The sequence below is a fragment of the Uranotaenia lowii genome, unplaced genomic scaffold, assembly GCF_029784155.1.
Source record: "Uranotaenia lowii strain MFRU-FL unplaced genomic scaffold, ASM2978415v1 HiC_scaffold_285, whole genome shotgun sequence".
Classification (NCBI taxonomy): Eukaryota; Metazoa; Arthropoda; class Insecta; order Diptera; family Culicidae; genus Uranotaenia; species Uranotaenia lowii.
The window spans coordinates 1-12,531 of record NW_026598185.1 but is presented as its reverse complement, the minus strand read 5'-3'; the positions used below and the strand labels follow the sequence as shown (position 1 = coordinate 12,531).

Below are 12,531 nucleotides of genomic sequence, written 5' to 3'. Positions count from 1 at the left end.
GTCATTATGGTCATTTTAGTTTCAACTACGTTTCTAATCCAGAACCTTTTTCCGGATTTCGTAATACGATGCTGAAATTTATTCAGCTCGTTCAAAATAAACATGCGACCATGCTTGTTTATTCATTATGCATTAAAAACAATCAACGCCTTCAGTTCTCCATTCAAGCGTATCTCTCCGAAAAGAGATGCGAGCCGTCAGCAGGAAATTCAAGATTCTTTTTTAAATTTTGAGTGTTTGTGGAGAGTTGATGCGGGAGGCGAAGGAGGAGGTCAAAAATAGGAAAATAAAGGATGACTGCACATCAGCGCTGTTAATGGATTTCTCTCAAATTTTCAATATCAATTTCCTCTGCGAAGCAGTTTAATGAACTTACGGAATATTGCATCAGTGGTACAGTAGAAATACTTTGCGCGTGGAAGTGAGGATTTTACAGGATACATCAGTGGTCGCAGAATAGAATGTCGAAAATGGAAGACCTAGGGCGAATGTTATCGAACGTAAGTAAAATTAATTTTGTGTTCTCGAGTCAAATAATTAATTTTGATTAAACAATCATTTGTTACAGTACACGAATTTGGCAGCCACCAAAAATGACGTTCTAGAATGTATCAAAGTGTACAAAGCCCTCGCGTATCGAATGGAAGAATATGGTGAGCCCTCTTTAATTAACAGACTTTCGTCTCTCGTCTAATGACGCATTAATTCGTTATCATCCAATCGATTGGTGTATCTTTATCATTGTTTTTTTTGTTCGATTTTAGTTTTCAACGATGGAACTTTTAAACAGTTGCTGAACTTACAAGGAACGATTCCGGTGCGATACAAGGGCAATACCTATCACATCCCGATTTGCATTTGGTTGCTCGATTCCCATCCAAGATATGCACCGATTTGCTACGTCAAACCGACCGCCGACATGCACATCAAAGTATCGATGTACGTGGACCACAACGGGAAAATCTATCTGCCGTATCTGCACGATTGGTCCGCGGGCCAGTCAGATCTGCTGGGGCTCATCCAGGTGATGATTGTCACGTTCGGTGATTTCCCCCCGGTTTACGCGAAACCGAAGGGTGCTCCCAAGGATTCACCGGCGGCTACCACAACTACCCCTTATCCTATTCGTAGGTTTCGATTTTTTTAGAGATATATTTTGATAACGGGACAGCACTTTTTTAAAACGATTTCTTCTTGTTCACAGAATCGTTCATGCCACAAGCTGGAGCAACACCGGCTCAATCGCAGTTTTGTCCCTATCCCACGCAGTTTCCACCGTATCCGCAACCAGGCGGCGCAGGTTACGGTGGCTATGGACAACCAGGTGCAGCTGGTAGTAGCTATCCGCAGCCGTTTATGCCTCCCGGAATGCCAAGTGCTGCCGGTTATAACACGGGATATGTAAGGGTCCATGCTCTCATTCTCCATACCACTTCAATTCAATCCAACTGTTCCTTTTAGAATCCATCGGCGGCTCAAGGAACGGGAACCATCACCGAAGAACACATCAAGGCATCGCTGGTAAGCGCAGTGGAGGACAAACTGAAGTGGCGCATCCAGGAGAAGGTCAACCAATGTCAGGCGGAAATTCAAACGCTAAAACGAACCCAACAGGAGCTGAACGAAGGTCAGAGCAAAATCAACGACATCATCGGCAGGCTGGAGCGGGACGAGCAGGAATTGAACAAAAGCATCGCCGTGCTCAGGGACAAAGATCAGGAATTGGAACGAGCGCTGGAGAGTCTAGAGAAGGTCGACGGAATCGATGTCGATGAAGCCGTCACAACGACCGCACCCTTATATAAGCAGTAAGTCGGCTTCAAAGACCCTTAAAATTGTATTGTCTGACACGTTCATTTCCGTTTTCAGGCTTCTAAACGCATACGCCGAGGAAGCAGCCATCGAGGATGCCGTTTACTTTATGGGCGAGGCGCTGCGCAGTGGGGTCATCGATCTGGAAGTGTTCCTGAAACACGTTCGGCAGCTAACCCGGAAGCAGTTCATGCTGCGGGCCCTGATGCAAAAGTGCCGCCAGAAGGCCGGTTTCACTGCCTAAGCTTCGTGTTTATTCAATAAGTACTCATACCGCACACGATGTTTGAAATTGCACTGGAGAAGCTTCTCAAAAATGCTGGCAACATCATTTCAAAAACACGGTGTGTAAATAAAAGTAGATTTTTTTTTTCGTTTTTGTGCTAACTTCAAAAATGTTATCGTAGATGTGAAAAGATGTGCATGAAAGAGGGCATCGGGAAGCGATTTGCAAATACGTTTAGTTATCCTATACCTACTATATATTCATATTTTTATATTTCCATGGCTAGACAGATACTGTGCTTTTAAACCCATGTTGTAATTCATCTTATTAATCAAACGTATTGAGCAGAAGGAAAAGTGTTCATAAATTTCATTATAACCACTAGAAGGAGGCGAACAAAAATCAAATAAAAAAACGAGTCAAGGAAAAGGTTTTAAAGATTATTCATTTTTCGTTTAAAATAAGTTGATGTTTGTTCTGGAGAAGTGAAGAATTGAAAATTTTGTTTTGGAGCCAAACTTAAAATAAGTCAAAATGAACAAGCATGCAGTATTACAGATGTCAAATGAAAACGACTGCAATTGAAATTGTATAGAATCAATACCATTGATAAACCCAGAATAACCGAGGTGCCACTGAATACTTTCAATAAAATATTTTCGCCTAACATAAAATTGGTCGACTTTATGAAACATCCTTCGATTGCGTATGAGAAATTTTTTTTTCTTAAGGTTGGGCTCTTGATCACCTGTTTCTTTCCAATTATTTAACTTCGACCGATTTCTACCAGGTCAAAACGAATCCTGCTGCCGAGCTGGATCGGTTTCGACTAGTTTCAGCTTGCTCCATTGAACAACGACCTGACTAGTTTCGACCAAAACATTGGCTCGTTGACCATCTACCTGTCGACAGAAACCAGTTGGAACCGATTTCCTCATAATCTACTAATGTAGAGTACTAGTGATGGACCCTATCGAGGTCTTTTCCAGACTGCCACACATTTGTTCTCATCGGTAGCTAGAAACTGTGCTAGAGCCTTATCCCGCCTAGATTTGTGAAAGTTTCTATTGCTTGAGGCAATAGGGGTTCATATTCAGATTTTGTGGATCCATGCAAGATTAGGGGGATGAGCTTAGCGGCGACAACTCGTTAGTAGTAGTACCAAATGATTTCTCAATCGAGTTTCTATCTCACAGCCAAAACAAAAAGTTATTGGTCATACACAGAGCAGTACTTATAATCTTACAATTTAGTATTCTTTAGCCAAAATGCGACCATACCCGGCGGCATCATTCTGGCTTCCCGGAGCTCAAAAGCCACATATCAATCATCAGTAAATCGAGATTTTGAACATTGTATTGTAGTCCCGAGCAGCGGAAAAAACGTAGAAACTTATAAATTACCATACAGCTTTTCAGCAGCACATTTACACGTAGATTCCAACCGACAGCAGCAGGAACAGAATTCCGAAGCCGAGGAAAATCGATGCTATCAGCGAAATAAGCAGCTCCTTGAAGATAACACCATCCTTGGACTTGGGTCGGGAAACCTCAAACACGAAAAACCACGCGGTGAAGAATGTTCCGAACAGGAGCAGCACAACGGCCAAATGGGGGAACACGGCCGGGTTGACCGGGGAAATGTACCGCACCATGGAATCCATTTTGGGTTGGCGAAATCTGGGTGTGGGAGTTTTTCGTAAACGAAATCGTGTGTTTTTGTTACGTTTAAAGCGGACCACTTAACGTCCCATTGAAGGGGGAATTGTACTTACTTGTTTTAACTTGATTTAACTGAAATTACGTTTGTAAAAGTCCTATAACAGGCAGTTTTATGTTGAAATTTGGGATTCACAAGCACCCCCGGCTACCGCAACGATTAAAAACACAAAAATACGTGGCCGTGCTGCAGCAAAATGCCAAAATATTACACTGTAAAATAATTCTATTGGTCGCCGAAAAATTTTAACATTCTAATCATTCTTGAGTTAAAATTACACACTTTTGTTTTGTTTGGTCATGGAAAAAGGACTTAATATGTATTCAAAGAAACTAACGTTAAGTTTTGCATACCAATTTTTAACAAAAAACCTGTAAAAATTACCGAAATGCCGGAATTTTTTATCGGAAAAGTTGTAATTTTTTCGGGATGTAAACAAAACAAAAGTTGTTTTAACACGTTCATCGCCACCGCATCTTACAGAAATGTTAAAAAAAAACAAGTAGGTTCTCAAGTGGCGAAAACATTATTATTTTTGAGCACCGAAAAATAAATATAAGCTCTATAAGGATCGTTATATCAACTTGATCTATAATATACGCACTGTAACATTATTATTATTATTATTAAAATTAAAGACATTTTACCATTAATATGGCTTCCATGTCTAAACAGTTTAAGTTTACAATTCAAAGCTGATCCGTAAGTTTACATAATTTGATGAATTTTATAACATTATCTTCTTTATCTGACCTTTTCAAAAGAATGTCAAAAAAAGAATCTCCTTCCATTCCACATGAGAGACGGGCCTCGTCATATCCTCGACAATCAACCAGTATGTGTTGAACCGTTAATCGAACTCCGCAGAAGGTGCAATTTGGTGGTGTTGATCGTTCCATTAAGAAGCTGTGGGTCAACCTTGTATGACCAATTCGTAGTCGTGTTAATAATCTTTGTTCGGATGCACATTTTTGCACTGTAACATGATGTACACATTGTTCCTCAATTTTCACCATAATTAAATTTCCGATTTTTTTAACATAATCAATTTTAAAACGCGTTTTTACTTTAACTTGTTGACTCGGGGCGAACAGAGCACTATTGATCGGGGCACGATAAACATTTTTTGCTGTAAAATCTAGCACAGAATTCATCTCGATGAAGTTAACTGAATTAAATATGATCAGTGATTAAAGGGCTAAGTGAAAATTCAGGTATAAATAAATTTAACGTTTTCTTTTCGTCTGAGTGACATAGCCAAAGCCAAAAATAGATTTGAAAAAAGATTTTCAAATGGCATCTTTCTCGAATAAGCAGATTTCATACTTTTTTTGTAAATTCTTTATTTGAAACGGCTCATACCTTGAGGCTTTAAGGGCATCTGTATTCGTGGTCTATTCTTATACAAGAATTGAACCAAAGAAATTAGATCCGATCCAATGAAAAAACTGGCAACTGCACTCGTGTTCCATTAACTGTCAAACGGTTTAGAACTGCGTCAAATTGGATCCAAATCTCATCGGTTTTGGATCAATCCTTAGGGCATCTGTATTCGTGGTCTATTCTTGGGTCTAATTTATACAAGAATTGAACCAAACAAATTAGATCCGATCCAATGAAAAAACTGGCAACTGCACTCGTGTTCCATTAACTGTCAAACGGTTTAGAACTGCGTCAAATTGGATCCAAATCTCATCAGTTTTGGATCAATCCTTATACCAGCTCTAAAAAAAGTTGAGTTGAAACTGGTATAATGGATCACCAATGTGGTTGCTCGGATCGGAATTTGGGTCTAAACCGGCTGTTTGGACCACGGATACAGGTGCTCTTATACCATAGCTCTAAAAAAAGTTGAGTTGAAACTGGTATTATAGATCACCAGTGCGGTTGCTCGGGTCGGAATTTCTAAATCGGCTGTTTGGACCACGGATACAGGTGCTCTAAGAGCAAGTTCACTGGTTGAGATGGAGATAGAAATTTCGAAGGTTTACAACACATCACAACACATTTGCCGTACACCGGTGTTGGGAAAATCTGATATTCGAACAGTTTCGCGCTGCAAAATTTGTATCGTATAACACTTTTTGGCCGAGGGTGATAGAAAAACACGATGATTTGCAACACCGAACCGAGTGATAGAGTCGGCGTTGCAATACAGTATTCGTGCATGAAACGCTTCGGTGCTGCCATCTTTCTTATGCTCAAAACCTTAGTTGAGGGGAAAATAAAGGAAATTGACCAATTTCAGGATTTTAAAATAAAGTGATATTTTCTTTTGTAAACAATTCTCTTATCACTTAAATTGATACGAATTACAAAGAAGTTAATCAACTCTTTAAAACCTACAGCCAATTTTTGTCATGCCCTTGCCAATTGAGTGGGCTATCATACATTTCGAGGCGCAGAGATGCCAGATAGCTGGGTAAATAAATTTTGTTTGTTTGAGCGGTTTTCGGGAGTAGGAGTTTCGTTTTTTTATTTGAAAAAGTTATTCCGTCGGAATGTCCGGTATCAAAGTTTGAACGCCGCCTTTAATGGTCCATCATCTTTAGAAAATGGAACCCTCGCTGTTAATTCGTCGAGTGTCAATCATATCAAACGCAAGTTATTTTATAATTAAACCCCATATTCCAAATTTTAGGTTGTGCTGCCGGAATGCACCAAATTTGGCTTCCGTTGGGTTGGATCACTGATCCCTTTGTTGAAACACGGTCAGGAACGGTTCTGATATCGGAACGTTCCACAGGTGGGACCTGGTTGGATTTTCAGAGAAGGAACAAGAAATGAAACGGCCGACCAATATAAGTTTGTATTAAAAGTTACCAAACAAAAACACTTAATTTAAATTATATGTAAAACTTCATCAGTGGTATAACCTTTAAATTCGAAGAGTCCATCAAAGACCAAATTCACTTTCATTTGTGCTCTACTTGCGTTTATGAAAAAAAAAAATCGTGCCGGAACCAAACAAAATCAACAAAGCTGTTGTTTGATAGATGAGACATGCTCAGTTAAGTGAAACTTGTAAACTGATCCAATGCAAAACTCTCTCAACAACTTAGAAATTTTTTTAAGAATGGTCATTCTAATGAAACAAAATTCGATCCCTGCTCACTGGTCAATGATTTAATCAGATCAATTTGACATTTGAGCGCTTTTTTTGATTGTTTTTCTTATGAACTGATTATTTTTTTAAATATTGGAATGGAATTAACTTATACAGTATTTGTACATACACATTCATAATAAATTTTTCATATTAGCATTACTATTTCAATAAAGTGAATTTGATTTCAATTTTTAAACGATCAATTCGAAATAGGAAAAAATAGTAAAAATACTAAACAGCAAATGCACTTGGCATCGCTGGTTGCCCCCAATTTTATACCTTCGTTTTCTATCACACCGGTGGACGGCCAACATTTTTGGTCTATTTTTCACGATACAAAAATTCCCATCTGTGCTACAGCTGTCAAAATTCCTACCACTTTTTCCCAACACCATTGGACTTGCTCTAAGGAGCCAAACCCCCCAGGCCCTTTTAAAACCTTGAGCGCACAATTCCGCGCGTAGGGCTGTGTTTAGTTGCATAAATTGAGGTATTTAACTCTAAACGTACATCAGCCTAGTCAGCTGATTGTACCGATTGCACACATACACCTATTCAATCATGAGTGTATATAAACACAACTTGAATCAGATTCCTATAAAACAATGATTTTCAATTTTAACGGCTTTTCGGTTATTAGTATTAGTGACATAAAAAAATTGATAAATCAATTGATCTGGCAACTTTGACCTAACGAAAGCTGAAAACTTTCCAACGGTCATTTTTTTCACGACCAGAAGGAGTTGAAATGGTAAGTAATTTCTTATTTTTGATAATCATGTCGAGTAAATATGCCTTTCATTTCAGCAGCTTTTTGCAAGCTATGGAAGTTCCTATCGGAACGTGTTCCGGCCCAGGAGGGAACATCAGCTTATATTGAACTCAAAATTTTCGCGCGGGGAGTTCCAGAGGAGTTGCTCCACCCAACTTCCTTCAAATCCGATCGAATCGGATTCTGACCCAGGAAGGAGATACCAATGTTTAACTTCATCCTGCCGAAGTGCTCGCGTTGAAAGCTGGTGATGGCCAGATAATTTGATAAAATTCCTCCAGAAAACCTCCGATGGGAATGGATTCCGGCCCAGGAGAGGGCTTAAGGATACCTGCTTCTAAACGTGCAACCTTTCTAAAAGCTGTAATTTAAAAAAGGTAAATTGTCGATCGTTTGAAAATAGTCCTTCGGTTCTGATTTCTTTTTGTATTTTAGGTGGAAAATCCAGTTGCGTCCCGGCATTCTTAGAGCGAGAAAAGAAGAATAGGATTCTAGCTGGTGGACCACCGTGGAGGTACTCAAAATTCATGACAACAGTTAGTTGTACTATTTAGCTGAAACAAATAACAAATTATGTATTTGTGTAAAACATTATACTCGGAATTAAAATTATTAATAAATCTATGATCATGACAGCTATAGGTTTTTTTAAACTCCTGATTGGTGTCGCTTTAAAAATATTGAAAATTTACAATGTAGTATAAATAAAATAAAAAAAAACTGGCAACATTGCTATACTCACACTAATGCACACAATTTTGAGAAATAAAAGGTGTGTTCAACGAAACCCAATCGAAATCAATTGAAATGGATTGACAGTTGATCAGCTGTTTTTTCAATTGACTTCGATCGATTTCTATTAGGCTGTTGATTGAACAGCCATTCACTAATACTAACACGCTATGTTTGCTGTCATTTTCTCATTCAGCTGCATGTGCTTTGTGAGGTTTCGAGATTCTTTAAGCATAATGCAAAAAGTTTTAGGCAATGAACTCAAATCAAACGTACCCATTGTGTTCGCCATATTTTAAGAAAATCAGAAAGATTATTTTCTCTGATAACTTCGTTTGTCATCATTATTTAACTAACGTGGTTTTTCGTTTTCCAGTACAAAAACGGTTCTTGGCATGATATTCCTCAGAGATGGATGACTGCTGCCAAAACAAGACGGTAGGCAGATAAAAACAAATCCGGAAGCCGCTGATGTAAGTTTATCAGAGGCACAAGAATTTTAAACCAGAAAAAGGTTAGTATTTTATTATTTATTCTAGCGTTATGAGAAAAAGTAATCATTGTTTTTGTTTAGGTCCCCAATCACCTCGATAAGTAAAAGATGTCTTCCATCCAGGCTTGGTTCCGGTTGAGGAGTGGTGGAGCCATTCTAGGCTATAGAAGGGCCAAATAATCTCAGAAATAGGAAAACGTAATTTGCAGCTTTTTTTTTAAATATTTGAGTGAACGAAATATGTCATTTTCACCGGTTCACCGGATATTTTTCAAAAATGTGCACCTCCATAATTAATATTGTACTATGACTTTAGGAATATGGAAATATTGTAATTAAAAATAAATTTCTTCTGTTGCTCAAAATATGTATTTATTTATTTTAACCTAAATTTCACTTTTGCTTCGGTGCAGCAACTGCACTGAATAATGGATGCTAGTAAAACTGCATCACTGACACAGCATCTCTGACACATCCCCGCCGACGAAACATAGACCGACACCACTTTCACTAGCACCTGCACGGTCCACAGAAACGAAACACAGAATCAGCTGTTTTTGTTTCTAGCAATTGCTAGACACCATTCCAACATTAGCACCACCGACACAGCACGACTGGCAGCACCACCGACTTAGCACGAGTGGCACAGCACCACCGACATAATACGACTGGCACAGCATCACCGACTCAGCACCCGACAGAGAACACCGAATCAAATGACACCACACCACTAACACTGCACCACCAGCACAGCACCTCTTACACAACATCACTGGCACAGCATCACCGACGCTGCACCGATTGACTCCAGTTTCACTTGTACGAATCACACTAACTAACGAATGACATCACTTTCAATCTTGAAATTTAAAAACCAAACCGAATCAGCTGTTTTTTGACAGTAAACAACTGCATTTGTGTTAGTGCGATAGAAACCGATAGAAACGAATCCTGCTCTCGGGCTTGATCGATTTCGATTGGTTTCGATCGATTCCGATTGGCTTCATTGAACGTCAATTGGATTAGTTTCGACCAAAACATTGGCTGAGTGAACAACAATTTACCAATCGAAATCGATTGAAACCGATTTCAATTGGCTATTGAACGGGCCTAAAAACTTGCATGTGTGCGAAAGCTGTCATTCTGAACCGGGAAAACCATTTCAAGTAGAATCGGTTGGGCCATTTAATGCTTGAATTCAATGGGAGGAATGCTTGAGGAATGCTTGGAATCCAAGCATTCTTTCAAGCATTCCAAGCATTTATTTTGTTAAGCGGGACATATCTCATACTTTTTTTAATTTTTAAATTTAAATTCGTGGACATTTAATTTTTTTGTGTGTCTGACTCGAGCAAATTTCTGTGAACGTACTCCGCTCGATTATTTTCTCATTCTTTTGCGTCAAAATTTGCTGGTCAGTGTTTTTCGTGTAACCAAGTTGATGGGGTCTCCCTCAATTCGTAAGCTTGTAAAAACAATCTAAAAGGTAAATTTTATCATAATTGGACATAATTCTACGAATAATACTGAACACCCGTTCAAATAGGGAAATGAACTTTTAAGAGGCCACATAATTACCTAGAATACTGTTAAAAAAAACTTCTAATTTCCAGGTTTTAAAGTTGGCGCTTTCCTGCTGCTGCTGGTGCTTGCATCCATTTTCTTCCTTAACAACCCAAAGGAATACCTAACTTCGTGTGGGGTTCTTTTTTCGGGATCTCACTTGGTGGCCTAAGATTGAATGACCATCTAAATCAGGGAACATCCCACTTCTGAGATGACGACCTACGCCACCGACAGCCAAGGTCGGTTCCTTTCCCTGTTATCACATCGAGTGACCTTGTTGATCCCCTATATGTGTAATTATTTTTTGTTGTTTTACTTTTTCTTTACAAGGTAAATTCATACCGGCAACTCAGCGACCGGATGGAACTTGGCGCAAACCTCGGCGTGTCCGAGATGGCTACATTCCCCAGGAGGAAGTTCCACTGTACGAGAGTAAGGGTAAACTGTTCGCACAAAAACCTGCTCTGCCACCTGGCATGTCTCCGGAAATGGCCCAAAAGATGAAGGAAAAGCGCGAACAGGAACAAAGAATTCGCCAACAGCGGGAAGCCGCCGAGGCAGCTCGAAGAAGTGCTCAGAACGCACAGCATCAAACTCCAGGTTTGCTCATCCTACATTCGGACAGTGGAAATAAACACCAACAAAACCAGTCACAGCAACAGCGCCAGCAAAACGCGAAACCCTCCAAACCCAAAAAGAAAGCTGCCGAACTGCCGGATGTGCTGCTGGAACAACGACAGCGTGATGAACAAAAACAGGCCCGTCAATTGCAACAGGTACCTTATCTTAAGATAAAAGCTGAAGAATTTAACTGTAATAATTTTTTCAATTACCTTGCAGAATCAAAAGACCGCAAAATCACAACAGACCAAGTCGCAGCAGCTTGACGATGCTACCAAGACTTTCAACGATCTCTCCCTGAGCAACAGCAACAGTTTAGGAGGGGAAGCCAGCGAAGGGCATACCGATCTCAGTAAAAAGCTAAGAAAACTGCGCAAGAAAATTCGGGAGATAGAAATCATCGAGGAGCGGTTACGGGTCAGCGACGGACCTCGCCCGGACAAGGATCAAATTGAGAAGGCCAAACGGAAGCCAGAAATTTTGAAGGAAATCGAGGAACTGGAAAAAACGATACCCAACTGATGATGATGATGATGCTGAAGCTGATCGGGTCTTCGCTTCACTCATTCTCCTCATTCATTTAAGAAACACGCTCCGGTCCCGAAATGTTCTGGCTGGCCGAAGCTCTCGGTGTACAAACGAAACGATAAGCTATACAGTTAAATTATGGTAGTCTGCTCAGCGGTTCACCTTTGAAAAAATCACACTTTTTGAAGGGTCCTGAAGTAGTGTGAGAGTATTTTACTTCTTCGTTGAGTTTGATTGTCTAGAATGTGTTATATTTTCTTTTTCCATGAATTTTTTTAACCTTTTCATGGTTCCACTTTACTTTTTCAATGTTCCTTTGTGTATGTGTTTCCTTCTAATTTTTTTTTTTTCGATGGCCGCCTATCGTAGATTGTTCAAAATTTAATCTTACTCCCATCAACCATTTTTATCAGAATTGAAGCTATTAAAAGCCTAAAATTTTCTAAAAACCAATTAATTGAACATATTTTATTTAGAATTTTTTATCAAATTGAATTGTATATGAGTAAGTATATAAACAAAAACATATACGGAAATACTGTCGACAGTGCATTAGTTTCAAGGATAAAATACACATTTGAGTTGGCAACGAGCCCATACTGCTTCCTTTTCCTTTTTACTATCTCTCCCTGGAGTGCAAAAATACACAAACAAACAAAAGCATGTCTGTAGACAAAAACCTAAACAGGTACACTTCCACTATGCTCAGTAGATAATAATTCGCAAAGAAAGAATGAAGAATTTAAAACTAAAACAACAAGAATAGCGTATAGAACAACTTTTACTCCAAAACTTGTGGTAGAACTTGCAGTAGTGCGATCAGGCACAGACGTAGAAACGATCCTAACTTAGCTGCTACAAATAACACAACACATCCAACCGAAGATCATTAATAGAAGAATACATTGACGAAATTATCTAACTACTATTCCTTCTTAGACGAAACACTACCC

The 12,531-nt window shown here is 39.2% G+C and overlaps 3 protein-coding genes and 1 long non-coding RNA gene across 5 annotated transcripts; 3 read left to right on the top strand and 1 right to left on the bottom strand.

Annotated features, from left to right (window-relative positions):
- Positions 1–241: 241 nt before the first annotated feature.
- LOC129759830 (tumor susceptibility gene 101 protein) lies at positions 242–2,692 on the top strand. Its single transcript, XM_055757363.1, has 6 exons — positions 242–500; positions 569–653; positions 765–1,127; positions 1,205–1,401; positions 1,462–1,808; positions 1,870–2,692. Exons 1-6 carry the CDS (start codon positions 462–464, stop codon positions 2,054–2,056), a joined length of 1,218 nt encoding a protein of 405 aa, XP_055613338.1. The 5' UTR covers positions 242–461; the 3' UTR covers positions 2,057–2,692.
- A 555-nt stretch (positions 2,693–3,247) lies between these two features.
- On the bottom strand, positions 3,248–3,956 carry LOC129759832 (transmembrane protein 258). The gene is made up of 2 exons (XM_055757365.1): positions 3,813–3,956; positions 3,248–3,717 (listed from the first exon to the last, which is right to left on the bottom strand). The coding sequence occupies exon 2, from the start codon at positions 3,699–3,701 to the stop codon at positions 3,465–3,467; it is 237 nt and encodes a 78-aa protein (XP_055613340.1). The 5' UTR covers positions 3,702–3,717; positions 3,813–3,956; the 3' UTR covers positions 3,248–3,464.
- A 3,588-nt stretch (positions 3,957–7,544) lies between these two features.
- Positions 7,545–8,264, top strand: LOC129759829 (uncharacterized). Of its 2 annotated transcripts, none has more exons than XR_008740245.1 (3): positions 7,545–7,617; positions 7,674–8,015; positions 8,074–8,264. It is a non-coding gene; the product is annotated as an uncharacterized LOC129759829 (long non-coding RNA). The 2 variants fall into 2 exon arrangements; XR_008740246.1 differs by having other exon boundaries at positions 7,559–7,617; positions 7,677–8,015.
- Positions 8,265–10,213: 1,949 nt separating this feature from the next.
- Positions 10,214–12,525, top strand: LOC129759828 (partner of Y14 and mago). Its single transcript, XM_055757362.1, has 4 exons — positions 10,214–10,349; positions 10,477–10,668; positions 10,760–11,205; positions 11,270–12,525. The coding sequence occupies exons 2-4, from the start codon at positions 10,641–10,643 to the stop codon at positions 11,570–11,572; spliced, it is 777 nt and encodes a 258-aa protein (XP_055613337.1). The 5' UTR covers positions 10,214–10,349; positions 10,477–10,640; the 3' UTR covers positions 11,573–12,525.
- The last annotated feature ends 6 nt before the right edge of the window (positions 12,526–12,531 follow it).